At 39.9% G+C, this 16807-nt stretch overlaps 1 protein-coding gene across 5 annotated transcripts in view; it reads right to left on the reverse strand.

Moving 5' to 3' along the window:
• MCTP2 (multiple C2 and transmembrane domain containing 2) overlaps positions 1–16807 on the reverse strand; it is a 117710-nt gene that overhangs the window by 30912 nt on the left and 69991 nt on the right. For all 5 annotated transcript variants that reach the window (XM_086848291.1, XM_086848288.1, XM_086848289.1 and 2 more), the window contains 2 exons: positions 15995–16069; positions 15046–15165 (listed from right to left, as the gene is read on the reverse strand). In XM_086848291.1, the coding sequence (XP_086704417.1) occupies positions 15046–15165; positions 15995–16069 (195 nt within the window). The remainder of the gene's footprint in view (positions 1–15045; positions 15166–15994; positions 16070–16807) is intronic.

Here is a 16807-nt window from a genome sequence, read left to right on the forward strand (position 1 = left end):
GGATAAGGTGAACACCTTAAAAGGGTCATGGAAAAAATTATCATTAGCTGAGCTGATAAATGTCCACAAATTTGGAGATGTATTTGTTAACATTTTGAGAAACATTAGCAGCAAGGGACAGATGGTGACGTAATTGTTCAGCAGTGGAAGGAGTGGTGGTAGAAGTGCTCTTAAATTTGGGCTCCCAACTGGGTTCCAATTGGTAACAAATGGGAGTCTTAAATGATATGTTTAAACCACTTTAATGACTCCTCCTTCACATTCATAATATAAATTAGAGCTGAATAAGGGGAAAAGAGCTCTCTAATAAAGGAAACATGTTAAATTAGATTGTGTTCAATGAGAATCACACATAAGGTTACTTCCCTGGCATTTCCATCTATGGCACAAGGGGAAAAGAAAAAATCAAAAAACAGATTTGTAGAACCTGGCAGTAAACCCTGTCAAATGAGGATTAGATGATCGTAACACCATTGGTACAAGACTGCCTGGTACCCTCTTTTCCAAAACCTCCAGTCCTAAAAAAAACATTTCTAGACTGAAACAGAGCAAAGGAACAACAACAAAAAAAAAATTGAAAAATATCCCAAACCAACAAACCAGTAAAAAACAACCACAAACCCAGAAAAACACCTCTAAATCACATATAAAGCAGTGAGATTATATCCTTTCAGACAAAGAATTCCAGATTATTTATTCTCTGTCCTTAAACTGGGATTCCCCAACACAGCCCCGTGCCAGAGCCCAGGAAGTCTCTTCATCTTCCTGGGATAGATTTCCCACAGCAAAGAGCAGAAATGCTGTTCATAACTGAGCCCCAGCCCTGACACACACCCAGGACACCAGGAACAGTGTGATTGCACAAGACTTAAACAATTCCAGCAGGTTCATAATCTACAGTGTGACAAAATTGCTGCATTACAGAACAAATGCATGAAGCTGACTGAGGCTCACTGTAATTATACCCTGGATATGTTACCATTGTAAGCTAACAGCAGTGACACACAAAAACACCCCCTGTATATTGACAGCATGACTATGTAATAGAGATTTTCTACTAGCAGACCTGTAGCAGGTTGCTTTTTAAAACACAGAAAAATCTTTTTTTAAAAAAAAATAAAAATTAAAAATTGCAAGACTCCCGCAATTTCAGGCAGCTGTTCAGGTAAAACTAAAGCGAGAAGATTGTTTATTTTAATAAAGCTATTATATGTGCAACTCCAAATTAGGAATGGCAGGAGACTGGGGGATGCCTAAACCATCACCACCTGTTTGCCCTGAAAATCAATTAAAGTCACACTATCACAGCAATCCCTTCCTAGCTAATAAAAGTTATACAGCTTCAACATGCAGCTTTAGGTGCTTTGTGGGAATGTGCCTGAAATCTAAATCCTGAGTCTCACATTACTTCAACACTAAACACAACTCTTAACCACTGTAAAACTTGCTTTTTTGGGGTTAGAGAAGGTGTTAAGAGAAAAGAGATCCCAAAATGCTGTTTTGATGCAGTGGATTGAACTAATAATCAGTAAATTCTAACGATTCAGCCAAGAACATTATATAGAGTTTGAAGTAGGAGAAAACTGAAGTCCTTTATGACACATGCCTGTTCAACATATTCTGTGCTGCAGAACAGATCCAACTTTACAAGTTGAAAGCAAGGGCAGTAGAGACATCCCAAGTGTTTTAGTAATTAAACGAATATGCATAATGAACCATATGCCCAAAGGGCCTGTTCTTCATGTGGGCCAGATTTTTGTTTGAATTTTTAATTTTTATATACAGATGAAACATTTCATGTAATATAGCAACAGTGCAAAGGAACAGGCTATGCAGGAAGGGAAGGAGGAACTACCCATCTGAGAACGATCAGAATACACTTGATGAATTCTGCTCCTCAATTTCCGATTCAGAGCCAAGAGGGCTTTAAAAAAAAAAAAGAAAAGAAAAGAAAGAAAGAAAAAATCCTTTTCTCCTTTGAACAGCTGTATTACTCATCTGCTCAGAGTCTAGAAAAGAGGCATTGAATATATGTATATTTATATAGGTCATATTTATACGTTTATGTGTGAAATGGATTCGATACACCAACACATTTAGATGCTGCAAGACTAGCAAAAACACAGACACTATCAAATTGAAAAGCTTCTGATCCACCAGAAAAAATAACTACAGGATGGCTCTCTGGTCGGCAGGACCTGTCACGTCGTGTGAGCTGCAGTGAAACAGGACCCACTCACATCTGCCTGTGAAACAGGAACAGGCATTTTGAAAAAGATGGGTCAAATTCCACTCTTGTTTCAGCAATGTTGCCCTACTGTGAACGTGAGGGTACCACAGCCTTGTTGCAGAAATATTGAACCTCCCAAGTTCTCCTGGGGTGGAGCCGTGCTTCTCCTTTCTCTGTAACATTTACCCTTTTTTCCATTCCTTGCCTTTAAAGTACTTTCCAAGCAAAAGCAGCATCCTTTGCAAACGTAGGCTATTTCAAATATCTAGACTGCCAAATAATAAACCAATTATTTTAAGTGGTTCTTATCCACTGGGCAAATTTTTATATTGCTTCAAAAAAAATCCAGTGACAGGAGTCAGGTACTTGTCAGTGTGGACATTCTGGTTCAGAAGCAGAAAAACTTTCCTGCCTTGAGCTTTACCAGCCTTCTGAGTAAATTTTTGTTCCAGGATTTATGGACCAAGAGAACTCAAATGCTCATCAGACTTGGTGAGAGAGGAAAATGCTGGGATTGAGTAGCAGAGTGCCTCAGAGCAGCTGAGGTGTGGCACTGCCCTGGGATAAAGAAGCTGTGGCAGTGAGCTGGGCTCGGTCCCACAGAGATGGGCTGGGGAAGCACCAGCCCAGAAATAAGGGATGGAGACCACAACGTGAGCACTTCTGAATTAAAAGGGTGACTTCTCATCAAATTCAGCAGTTAAAACTTTTCATGGGACTTCAGGAACTCCTGTAACCAAAAGTAAGTGGCATGGCAATGTAGGAGCAACCCTGGTCTCAGGACTTACGGTATTTAAAAGCTGAAATAGTTGTAAATAGTAACATTCATTGCTCTCAGTCCTAATTCAGGGTCTGTGCTTTTGCCACCGCTTGGTTTGCATGATCTAGTGGTCTCCATGGAAAGACAGATAAACTTCAACAGCTGTCAGAAGACAAAAATTGACAAGGAGCATCACCTTTCCTGACTGTTTAAATCCTTTAAGGAAGTGTTGGAGCAATTAGAGAGGGAGTTTAATCTTTGCAGAGTGCATTAACACTCTCCGACCTCGCAGACAATAGATCAGACCTCAGACACATAATGCTTCCCTAAGGCTTTTTAACCGGAGCATTTGATCTCATCACCACTCTGTGTGTCTTACTGTAGGTATCAGAGTGTGAGACAGGATTCATTGGGCACTAAAGGACCACGGGGCTCTGACAGTATTCTTACAACTTTCAAGAAAGAAAGCAGGAATTGCTTTCATTGCAATGCATGCTGCTGCAGAAGTACTACTTCCCAGAAAAAGAAGAAAAAAAAAAAAAAAAAAAAGAAACAAAACAAGATTAAAACCATCCAGAGTAGCTCTGCAAAATGTCTTCATTTTTATTAATCTCATATTTCCTTTCTACTGCCACTGTTTATTTCCCAGCTTTGGAATATAAATCTATTTTTTTTTTTCTTAAAAAAAAAAAAGCTTAGATTAGTTTTTTATTCATAGAAACAGTTATCTGATAATAATTTCAAAATACTTCATTTCTTAACCCCTGCAGAGGGACTTAAGGGAAAGGGAATTAGGAAGACAGGTCTAGTTTATTAAGGAAATTGAAATATATCATTGCAAATAATTTTCCCAAATGTGTACATGGAAGTATCTGGGGAAGTTTTCTTAACTGCTAGAACAAGTCATCATCTCATTCCTGATGGGCATGTTCAGTTTAAAAAAGAAAAAAAAGCTAATATCGCTGTATCAATTATGCATTTCCCATTTAATATTCTAAACATTTTAAGAAAATTTGCTTAGTGCAAATTTTTAATGGAATTAGACTTTCTTGCCATCATGTTCTGACAGAAGCCGCATCTCCAATGGCCAAAACATAATGGGAGGATAAAAGCAGCTCACTGCATTCCCACCCACTAAAAAATGGGTGCTGCAGTCTCCCAGAGCACTGGGGGTTCTCCCCCACCATGCAATGCATTTGAGGTACCCACATGGCTAAAAATATTTAGATGAGGCTATGAATAGTTTTCATTAGCAGCAGGTTTTGTTTTACTTTTCTAGACCAACAAAAAGTGCCTTTTTTGTGGAGTACCTGCATTACAAAAAGGTTTGGATGCTGTTGAAATGGGTATCTCAAATTTGCCAAGCCAAGTGCATCACAAATGACAAAAAGGTCACATATACCCAGTATATTTAAAAACAAGCAAGCCTTCAAAGTCAAAGTGTAATGCAGTTATTTCTAATCTGAACAAACAATAGAATGCATCTAATGAAAGCTGACAATTGGCTTTGATACAGAGATGTGCTGCTCTTCTCTTCCATTAAAAGATGAAAGCTGAAGGAAAGTACAGAAGACAGCGACTTCTCCCAAAACAAAAGTAGAAAGTTCTAAACCTCAGCGAGCAAAGTAGTTAAAAGCTGTTTTAGTGAAGACTTTTGCTCACCTTTGGCACTCATCTCTCAGTAAACATGCTGACTTTACAGGGGTAATGCTAAAGGTAAAATAAATCAGCATATTAGACTGGTACAAAACACTACATGTTTTACATATTTATTAACACTTCTCAAAATCACAGCACTACCTTTAGAAAATAATAAAAAAACACCCACACACAGAAAAACACCAAAAGAAACCTGCTAAGCTTGAGTACAGTGTGGATGCCACAATTAAGAATAAGAGATTTAATTTTCATGAAGCTGTTGGGGAAGAGATCAAAACTCTATTGATGTTATTGGTAGCAGTGCAAACCTTTACTGTGGAAGCAGTCAAATTTATACATAATTAATAGTACAGACTTTTTTTTAATCAGATTTCTGGGATTTTGCAGTCCTCCCACTGCTCCAGGTTTATTTCCAAGTGAATATTTAAAAAAAAATAAAATAATGGAAGGGACATACCCTGATTTAAGGTATTTTTACTATTACTGCTATCCTCAAACAACCCAAGAACTTTCTGCTTACTTAAGAATTACCTCTAAGTTAAAGCACATCTTAGCAACATCTTAGTTGCTAATAAAGAAAAGTAAAGCTCAATGAGAACAGGCTTTTTTAAACAGTGTATTTGCTCTGCAGCTTCTCCACTAATCCCTTTTTATTTCAGAACTTGTAAAGGATCCAACTCTCTTATTTAAAAGAAAAAAAAAAAAAAGCCCAACAAGCAAAACTCCTTGAGAAATCCCTCAAGGTGTATCTGTCTCCATCATAAAACCAAAATGTTGCATTACCTTCAAATAGGAAATTTCTTCCAGTTGTCACGATTTCTGCAACTAGTGTTACATTAGCACTGAGAGAAAGGGTGAATTAATTTTTTTTTAAAAAAAATAGTTCAAGCAAGAGAAAGAAAACCTGCCAAAAAAAATCGGACAAAAGCCTGAATGCCAGAGCTGGCTCATTCCTGAGGGTCCATCGCCATCTACAGGCTTTTCCTCCTCTCAGAAAACCTGATAATTCTATTCACACAGGATTTTTTTGCCCAAAACGAGGATGTAGTTAGTTTTTTTTTAACTGATGTTAAATAACACAGGTTTGCTGAGCTAGAGGAGTTACAGTGTTTTAAACCACCTACAGATGAGCCTCTACTTATTCCCTCATTTTGGAAGAATAAAAACTTCCTCTGTGATTCAGTGGAATGTAGTGTTGCTCTAAGCTTACATTTGTGTTAAAAACAACAAACAAACAAACAAAAAACCTACGTTCTTAAAATTAAAAGAGAAAAAAAAAAAATACTGACAGGGGTGTTCCACCAATGACATAGGAAATAATAGTCAATATCTAAAATTTTCCTATAAAACCGAGTGCTTTAAAGCACTTTCTGGGAGGTGTCAGGTCAAAGTACTGTGAATAATGAGCCAAACCCAAGCAGATGCTGACTGAAAGAAAATCAATACACCTGTGGCTCTGGGGGGAAAAAGGAGCACACTAAGTATAAGAATTTTTAATTTCAGTAGCATTTTTGCTTCCTTATATATACCTTTCTCATCCTACAAGCCATGGGTTTCCTGCCTTTTTTGTTTGTTTGTTTGGGCTGAGCCGTATGTTTTTCCCATACAGCTTGCAGAGTCTAACTCCATGCCAACTTCGGGAATTTTACAAATAAGCTTCTCAAATTCTGGTATTTCCAATAGTGGTGGGTAAGTAGCTTCTGTCTCACACTCCTGTTTAATGAGTCTCACGCAGATGCAACATTCATTCAACTCAGAATACTAATTTCATCTTTGTTTATGCAATTTCTAGTCTATGAATAAAGTGAACTTTCAGAAAAAGCACCAGGCAAATTGGGAAAATGAAAATGACTGGATCCTGACATGGAAAATCATCTCTTTGGGATCAGATAAGACAGCAAATTATTGCACATAAATTTTTCTTGGTTTTCAACCTGCCATTCAATTCAGAAGACTTACAAGTCAGAATCTTGTGACAAGAATCAAAAATTCAGAAGATGCCCAAGGGTTTTAATCCGAAGTTCCTCTAAAGGATTTAAGACTGCAAAAAGAAATACAGCACAAGAGAAAAGCCAGATTTCAGGTAGTGGGCACAGCAGCCTTGTCCAGTTTTTTGGTGGTAAATTCCTGAAGTCAGAATGGAGGTTTGTAAGATAACCAGAAAAATCATGAGCTAAATTCACTTTTGACATAACCAAAATTTTGCAATTTTGTTGGGAGTAAAGGAACCAGTGCTGCCTTCCTGGAGAGAGATTTTCACCTTTTCTAAAACAGTTAATAGCAAAAAGTAAAAAAAAAAATTTAAAAAAATAATAAAATAATTAAATGCTAATGTGTGATTACTCTCACAGTTGGGAGAACACAGAATATCTGCCAGTGAGGCGTTAGATACAGGAGTTCAGCATGTTAAATATACAAATAAACCCAGCAACAGGCAAGAGCATTATTTTACTGTGTTGAATAAAGCAAAATAAATACAAGGCATGCAAAAATAAATAGGAAAAGTACAAAATAGCATATGATCAACAGCAATCTTTTGCAAAACTTCAGGACTTCGAGACACAAGACATTATACATTAAGGAAAAATAAAAAAATTGAAAAAAAAAAAATAAATAAATTAAAAAGGGCTTCACAAATCAAACGGCGAAAGTACAACACAATATAGCAAACTCCAGCCAGACCACAAAGAGGGTTTGCTCTTCATAAACATCAGATCAGGCAGCTAAAATTATTACCAAAGCGCTCTTGTAACTGTCACCTGTGGTGGGTATAATTACAGGCTACTGCTGCAAGCACGCCCACGTCATATGGCAATAAAAGGACCTACAGCTTGCCAAGACCAGGCAGACAATGGAGGACACACACCACCTGACGAGAGCCCAAAAAGATCAGCCAGGGAGACTAATAAAAATGACAGCTTCGAAACAAATGGCAAAGCTTCTGTGGCAGAAAAAAAAAAGGAAAATAAAATTAAAAAAAAAGGTAAATAAATAAATGGTGCTATCAAATTAGCTGGAAATACAAGCACTGAGCAGGGTTCTCCAACAGGTTGCACCTTGAGCACAAAGGCAGGCAGAAGGATTTGTGGATGCAGTTAGTTCAGGTTTTAGTTAGAAAGAGCCCTTTTTAATTTGCCTTTTTTATTATTATTATTAGATAAACTGTATCCATTTGATCTTGGCTTTGTGGTCTGTCATTAAATAGCCAAGGAGATGAAAACTACATTTCCAATCTGGTTTAGAAAAGTGACAGATACCTGTACTATTCAGCTATTATAGCACCAACACCTTCTAGGGATAAACCCACATACTATAACAAAGCTGGATTTCCTTCTCTTTGCCTTAATTCTCTCCTGGATGCCTGCATACACATTCCTGCTGACCAGCTGCACAGAGGCTTATCCTACATCAGGACTGCTCTTCTGCCCAAATACTTGGACCACAGAGAGTTTAACACATACAGCCAAGGTATTAAAAGGCTTTATCATCAATTAAACCCAACAAAATGCAATTAAAGAGTGAGAAGCAGTGATTCAGGTCTCTCTCGTTACCAGGGCTGAGGGAATCATTTTGATGTGGTGCATTCAAGTTTTGAGTACATGACACAGAAAGCCTAAAAAATATCAGCACAGCATAGTTTAAGAGGAAGATCCCCAACCCCAAAATCAAGGGAATTGCTATATAGGGTAAATGCCTTGTTAGCCACACACAGAGGAAATGACTCCTCAGATGCAAAACATAGTTGTGCTTTTATTTTTATTTTGGAACATTTCACTGGTAAGAAGCAAATCCCCAAAACTCCTGAGCAGGAAATGTAAGGCCATCCATCTATTTCCAAGTTAAAAGGGATATTTGTACTGGTCTCTGCTCAGCTCCATCTCACCCTGACTCCAAAGCTTCAAACTTTGCTTTTTAAATCTTGTTTATTGTGTTGTCAAGGCTCAAAGTGGTTATTTCCCTATTAACTTTGTCCTTGTTTGTTCTTGCATTTTTGAAAGAGCTGGAAATAACATGTGTTTACTTTGCTGTGCGTCTCTCAGCATCGTCAATAACACTGTTGCTATTCCAGGAATTTTAACTGCTGCAGCAAAGTCTGGGATCTCAAGCTTAAATTGTATTCCCCCTCAACCCCGGAAGAATAATAGTGGAAATGTAAAAATTGCTGGGGAAAGGGTGAAACCATCTCCTCTAATTGTCTGGAGAAGCCTGTTTCTCATCTGAGCAGCCACTTGTGTCGGGTATGGTGCTCCTGACAGCTCTGCAGCCACAACTGGGGATTGCACAGGCACTGCCACCAGCAGCCAGGGGGGAGCAGGATGGAAACGTGTCCTCTGTCATTAGGAAAATACCTTTACTGGGATATAACAGCCCGAAATAAAAACACACCTCTCCATTCCAGCCTTTTCACTGGAGTTCCAAACGATTTTAAAGACGTGCCTTTGCCAGGGATTTGCAGAGGGAAAGAGGGGAAGAGATGTTGGGGGCTCTGAAGAGTTACTTACTAAGTCAAATTCCTGAAACCTGCATCTTGCTGCTCCTCAGCAGCCCTAGGCTTAACACGAATGAATTTCTGTAGCAGCGTTATTTTTCAGCTTCCCTATTTAAATAGAAACTGCCTTCCTTCCTTTGCCGACTGCTTCTTTAGAACTGTAGCAAAACACAAGCTGCAAATGGGCTGAGAACAGCCCTTAGCAAAAGCTCTACAGTAAAGCGGATGTAAAGACCATCTCTTTTGCATTAATACTTTTTTCCTTCTTTTTTTTTTTTTTTTAAGTTTTTTCTTCTTCCAAGTTCCCTATTCAGCGTTTGAAGAATACTCATTCTTCTCTCTTTAGGATTACATCTATTCATTTTATTTAGCTTTTTAATGTGGAGACATTTTAATCTACCATTACTTTAATGCTGTTCCCGAATAGTTTGGGAACAATGATTTATATTTCGTCTTCAGCTGTGAGGATGAAAAAAAAGAGGGGGAAGAAAAAAAGACTATATCCTTCTCATCAGTTACACATGTAGTCATGGCAGGGTGGTTTATGCTTTGTATCAGGAAACTGCTTGTTCAAAATTAGCAGACAATCCACAGTGAAAGTAAGAAATGTTTCAGGGGAGCTCATCTTGCTTCCTCACCCTACAGACGAGTGAGTTATTACCACCTACTGGTAAACACTCAGTTAAATTAAACCTCTTTCTCTCTGCTTGGTTGGCCAGAGGTGCAAGAGAGGTTTGGTGACTCAGTCTCTTATTCCATAGCTGCTAGTGGTCTCCCTTCTCCATAGATTTCTCATGTTCCCTTCATCCCAAGAATTTCCTCTTATTGATCTATAACTCCCCTCCCATCAAGGGAAAAATAAAATAAAATAAATCACTGTGTTGCAAAACAATGCAGGAGTTAGACTGGATGTTTTACCCGTATATTGTTGTCATGTCCAGGGTTGAATTATGCTCAGCACAAACAGGGCTGGAACATTTTGTGCTTTGCTTGGGAGAGCCAAACCATAATGTGCAGGAGACACTTGTCCACATACAGAATGAGAGATTTACCCCAAGTAAACTCCAGAAGGCTCAGATTTTGAGTTAGAAAATATCTTTTCTGAGGGGATAAAGAACATTTCCCTCTTACTGATAGGCAATTAGCAATTTTAGAGGACACTGTAAACAAGCAAATGGCCTTTTGCCCATAGTTCATCAGTATGAATATAGCCCAGCTCAACAGGGATTAAAAATTGTTCAAGTGTAATAAGATGATTGGTATCTTCTCTCTGAGATGAGTTTAGCTGGGCTCAGATCCAGCTCCTGTATCAGGAGCTGAAGTGGCAGTGTTCAATCACACACTCAGCAGAGATGCCCACAAGTTCCCAGGCTGCAGGCTCTGTCCTCTCTCTGCCACTGCCCCAGGTCAGACCTGAAGCAAACTGGCAGAGCAGTGCACATCCCTGCAGCCTCACCCAGCCAGCCCTGGGGCTTTTCAGCCTTCCAAGCTCCCACAGCCCGAGGGGCCAGTGCCAAAACTCAGGCATCCTCAAAGCTCCCCCTAGGCTTTGGAGATCTCAGTGGAGAACAGTGACAAAATCTCACCTCTGCAGCAAGGAGCACAAAAGCTTACATTTGGGTTGTGCTGCTGCACCCACAGCCCCAAAAGCTTCCTTGCTCTTGCATCAGCCAGCTTTCTGGGCAGCCCAAAGTGATCCAAAACGACCCCACACCTGTCATTTTCCCATTAAATAGCTGCAGTGAGTTCCACCAGAAGCCCCACATTCCCAACACCTTATGCTGCATCACCACACATTCCTCCCCTTCCTCCCAGCACTAAACCATCATAAAATAATTAGTAGACACAGTGCAATGTCACTGCAAAATAAATAAATACTGTCTGTGCCTGCTGCATTCCTTTGTCTGGCTGGCCCTGGCTGCCAGCAAAGGCTGAGCTGGAAAAATCACTCCCACCTGTCCCCACCCTGGCAGCAGCCTGGATCAGCAAGAATCCTAAACCTGCTGGAGAGTGGGAAATGCTGCCAGTGAAAATGAAGTGTTCTGGCATGGGTGAGTGTGCAGGGACCCTGAAGGAACTCAGCAGCAGCACTGCCAGTCACACCAGAGGTGCTCTGGTGGCTGGTTTCCCATCATTTGCCTGATCCTGTCAACGTCTCTTGCAAATATCATACAAACTTTAAAAATATATATATATGATAGTAAAAATTCAAGTCAATATATCCTTTTAATTCCCACCAGATTTTTTTTTTTAATGCAATTACTGTAATTTCATTAAATGGCATAATTACCATTAATGCAGAGAAAACTGTCAATAGAAGGTGTAATTATGTTGTATAAAATCACAAGCACAATGTGCAATGATGCATAATTCCTCATGAAAATCATTGCGACTAAAATTAACTTTTAAATATTTTAAAAATACATATAATACAGTAAGAATGATTTGGTTATTACAGATTTCACTTCCACAACCAGCAAAGGGGGAACAGAGCAGGCAGAGAGTGTTTGCATACAGAAGGGAGGTTTAAGTGTGCAACAGGAAAGTAAGAAAACAAGTTTTTGTATGCATGGGTGGGGAAAACAAACAGGTTATAATCAGACTTGTACACTGAGTTGTGAGCAGACATTCCCCAAGGCACATTACACCACACAACTCCAGCTTTTGGACACCAGTAAAATACTGTGTGGAAGTGATGTCCCAATGGAGAAAAGTGTGATAAGGAAGAAGTGAAGAGGACCAGGCTAAAATTACAATACTGAGACTGCAAATGGGTAGAAAATTGTCCAAGGTAGGATGGGAAGTGTGTCAGGCACACAAGAAGGACCATACAGGGATGTACTGAACTGTGTCCAGATATCTTCAAAATAAAGACCTTTTTGTGATGTATGCTTCAACCAAAACACATCTTTGGCTGAATACAGACATAACTGTACAAGATTAACCAGAAAGGAATGTCTGAAGGTCTTTTTGGTCTTAAAAAATCTACAAATCCTCCCTATCCCTGAACTGGTGGAGAAGACTACACAAAGTGCTTAAAGTATCTCTTGGTATATGAACACTGTCAACTCTACAGGCAACATTTTTCACATGGGGGGAATATTCCTGATATTCCCAGGCACACACAAACATGTGTGACCATTTTTCACACCAGACCAGTGAAGAGAGGTAAACTATGAAGAACCCAGAAATCCTATGTGTGACCCTTTCCTCTGACCCAGGATGTTTTCTCCAGTTGTGTAACACCATTTCCACCAAACCCTTTATGCACAGGGCAAACATCACCAAAAGTGAAATTCTGCTCTTCATCTCATCTCCCTTTCAGTCTGCTTTTCTAAACCTCTAAACTTGAAAAAATTCCCATTTTACATGTTCTTCAGCAGAGCCTAGTGTCCTTTGTGCCTATACAATTAACTCAGATGAAAAATCATCAGATTAAAAGCACAGAACGCTGATGAAAAATGTGATTACATTTTTATAGCAGAAAAAAAATTCATCTACTCACATGTTCTTGGACTGTCTCCTCTCACCATTACATCCTAATAAAGAAATTTAGCCTGGGATGATGAATCTTATAAATGAGGAAACAGTGAGAGCATTTTTCTCATTCACTGGTGTCCTGCCTGTGCTGTTCTCTGTTTCCTCCCTCTTTACCTGTCCCTCTTTTCCTCTTACACCCCCAAAAGCAGCTGATGTCCTTGTCACACACAGGAGCTGTCTCTCTAATGGGGAGGGAAGACTGAAACAGGAAGGTGAAAGATTCCATGTCCTTGGCTATTGCTGTCCTCTGACAACCTCACAAATATTTTATCTGCCTGGCAGTGGGTTTTGCCTGACTGCTGGAGAAAACAAGGCTCAAGATTACACTGTCTGCTTGTCCTCCTCCTCCCTCACTTCATTTCCCCTTGGAAGAAGGGGCATGGGTTACCTGCAGAGGGAAACCAAGGGAAATACCAGATCAAAATGGTAATTGCCAGGGGCTCAAGGGACATCATCTGTAAGGAAAAATAATTTTTTAAAAATGCATTTTCTAGTTTGAGGGCCTAACTGGCACTGAGGCTACCAATGAGGGTTTTGTGAACCCAGCTGAAAAATGGGTAGAGAAGCTTTGTGCATCCTCCTCACCTCATCTTTTAACCAGCACGTGAGGAGTGGATTTTCCACCCAGACTGGGCAGGGAGAGATGCTGCACCTAACGTGCTGTGTGCGTATTTCCAATACTATGAACACTCACGCTGGAAATAGTGAGAGAGAGATGTATAATTAGCATTTCATTTTTAGTGCCAGAGCTGAATTATCTCCATGTGAGAAAAACCAGATAGACTTAAATTTTGGGTTGTAGAAGAAGCCTGTGGTAATTATTCTTAGAGCTGAGTATTTTTATTCCTTTCCCATTACCTTTCCTTTCAGGAAACCAGGAGTATTATGGTTTCCAGTAAAGATGCTATCAACCTGCAACTTGTAACCTGCTCATACTCCTATACACTGGAAATAAATTCCTTTTTCCCATTTTCCCACCTTCTTATTTTTCTGCCTCTCCCCCCCTTCCAAACTTTTCCTAGGTTTGGAAAACAAAACTTGACAGCTGTAACTTCACAAGCAGTTTGGTGAAAAAAGAGCAATCCTTTCAAACATGTGCTTAGATTCCTGCTGTACAGTGGTGGCAGGACCTGGACATTGGGATTTTACCCTCTCTTTCCAGTCCCTGCATGAACAGCCATCTGATTCCCTTGGACACAATCACAGAACTCTTTTGCACAGCCACTCTTACTTCAGTGATGTACCAACCACTCTGCTCTCCAGCCATTAACTATATATATAATACCTACAATATAATATCTTCTGAATGAACTTCAAGAAACAGGAAGACAAAAAATTAGAGAGAAAAGACCCACTTCATCCTACCCACACATCTGTGTGATCCATCCTTCTGACCTACAGGGTGAAGACAGCTCCTCTGTCCTTGTTCTGAAGTTTCTTTCAATCAAGGATTGGTCTACTTTACCCATCTGTGGCAAATACACTGAAGTGTTTTCCTTAAAAAAGCCTTTAAGCATCTTACAATTCACAGACAGTAAATGCAGGAGAAAATCTTAGAGATGTGGATGTTGTATTGCCTAAGAAACACTCAACTCAAAAACTTTCTTTCTGCATGCTGGACCACCACAAAACGATTTTTGCAACCTTTAATGGCATGCCAAACATTTCAAGCATGAAGAAAATGTCACACTGCAGAATAAAGAGCAGGCAAAATCTTTTTGTGCTTGAGTGGGTTATGAGAAAACTGCAAATGGGGTGTTTACAACCAAGAGGAAAAAGGAGAGAGATGAGAAGTGGGAGAGGCAGGTGGAGAACTTGGCTTTTTGTTTGCTGAGTGCAGTAGAACTCACTGACCAGCCCTCTTTTTTTTTTTAAACAATGTATTATTACAGCCAGGTGAATAAACTTGCAACAGGCAATGCCAACACAGGCAGAGCAGGAACTGATAAACTGCAGTGAAATGATGCCTCATTGCAAAGGAAGATGGAAGGGACAAAACCCATCATCTCACTGCATCACCGAGACCAAAAGCATCTCCCTACATCACCACCACCTCCTGCCTTTCCTACCCCGCAGCTGCCACCTTCAAATTAAACATCATTAACCATTCCAAAGGCACCACTCAGCTACAGCCTGTGCCTGGTGGCAGGACATGGCATCCCCAGTGCTCGGTGCAGGAGGTGAACACCTCTGCTCCAGGCCAGGAAAGGCTGCTCCTCAAGGTGGAATTTCCATCCCCACCAGGCCCAAGCTGCCCTCCAGCCACAAAACATCAGCAAACCAGAAAGGGCTTGGTGCTGCTGGGGAGGAACACTCCACATCTCAGATCACTCAGCCCCCATGCAACAAAAGCAAAAATCCACTTACCACAAATGCTATCAGGCTCTTTACCGTGGACTCCCAGAGAAAGCAGCTCCAAAGGAATTGTATTGTATTCCATATTGCCATGGTGATTTTTTTCACGCGATCAACATTTCTTGATAAGATCTGATAAATATTGAGTGGGAGGAAGGGAGGAGAAGAGGAGTTTAATCAAACACACTAATATACTACTATTGCTTCAGAAACAGGGATAATTTAAGCTACAAATGCACGCCGGGGCACATATTACAAATAAAGCCTCTATTTCAGACACATTCACCAGCTCCTGTCTGCTTTCTGATTACACACAAACCTTCCAGATTTTCCTCACTCCTTACAAAAAAAAAAAAAAAAAAAACCAAAAAAAAAACCCAAACAGGAAAAAAGGCACAAAAAGATGCCAAAACTAAAATTAAAAAAAAAAACAGTTAAACAAACCTACCTCTATCCTCATTCAATTCTTAAAATACACCAGCGTCTCAGGAAAAGGGACAGAGAGAATGTAGCCTGCTCCTCTTTTCTACATATTTTGGACTAGTCCATAAAAATAAATAGGGATTTTTAGACTTATTATAGGGCCCCTCTATTCTAAAGAGCATAATGACCATTGTTCTGAAATCCTATGGACTTTTTGCATAAGGAATTTAGCCCTGGTTTCTTCCTTCACAAAGAAGGGAATAAGGCTCTCATTGAGCTTTAAGTGCTTCGAACTGTGCAAAATCCACAGCTATCATTTTCCCCACTCTGAAGCACAAAGCAGAACTACTGATGCAAGCCAGATCAGAAAGCAATTTCGTGTTAACACAAACAAACCTTTTAATATATACAGAAATACACTGAATTTACATGTGTTCAGCATTTTATGCATAAATAGGTTTTGTTCTTGCAACCGTGCTACAGCAATTCAAATCTTCCCAAAACAGACGCAAAAGCTTAGCCCAGACACAATTTTCACCTTTTTAGAAAATTTGCGGTTCTCCTCAGTAAAGCGCTTTTCCCGGGGCTTGAATGTTCTAATACTTGCTTTTATCTAGAAAGAAAAAAAAAAAAAAAAAAAAAAAAGAAATAAAAATAACACCATGTAGTTTAAAAGTAGTTATTTCATTTTCACAGCAGCAGCACTGCACTGCTCAGGAAGATTAGGAATTTCAGCATCTCTCACTCCTCTGTGTGACACAGGAGTTGCTTTTCATACATATTTTCCACAATGAGGATGGAGAGGCAGTGGCGCAGGCTGGCCAGAGAGGGTGGATGCCCCATCCCTGGAAACATTCAGGTGGACAGGACTCAGAGCAGCCTGGTGTAGGGGTCTCTGCCCATGGCAGGGCAGGTGAACGAGATGAGCTTTAGGGTCCTTGGAAACCGAACCATTCTGTGATTCCATGCTGAGGAAAATGCAGACAAGTTAAATGGGGCGAGGCTGGACTCACTTCAGCAGGAGCAGAGCTGAGGCACAGCCCACGATGGCCTTAATAAATAGGAGTTAAACTCAGTAAAAGGCTGGAGGGCATAAACGATTGAGACTGACTCAGCCACCTAAAAACTAAGCACTGTGTCCATGCCTCATTAATTTTCCTGTCAACACCCTGGGAAGAGAACATCCTGGGTCAGCTTTTTAGGGGAGAAGTAGGTGTTAAAAGTAATGTATAATGAAATGAACCTGAAGCCCTTTTTTGGCTGTTGCAATTGAATCTGTGGCTACAGCAATCAGAACCTCCTTCCTAATGTGCTTTTGTTAAGCACTTTATTTTTATTTTAAGGAGGGTTA

This window comes from Cyanistes caeruleus, chromosome 13 (genome assembly GCF_971803275.1).
Source record: "Cyanistes caeruleus chromosome 13, bCyaCae1.hap1.1, whole genome shotgun sequence".
Classification (NCBI taxonomy): domain Eukaryota; kingdom Metazoa; phylum Chordata; class Aves; order Passeriformes; family Paridae; genus Cyanistes; species Cyanistes caeruleus.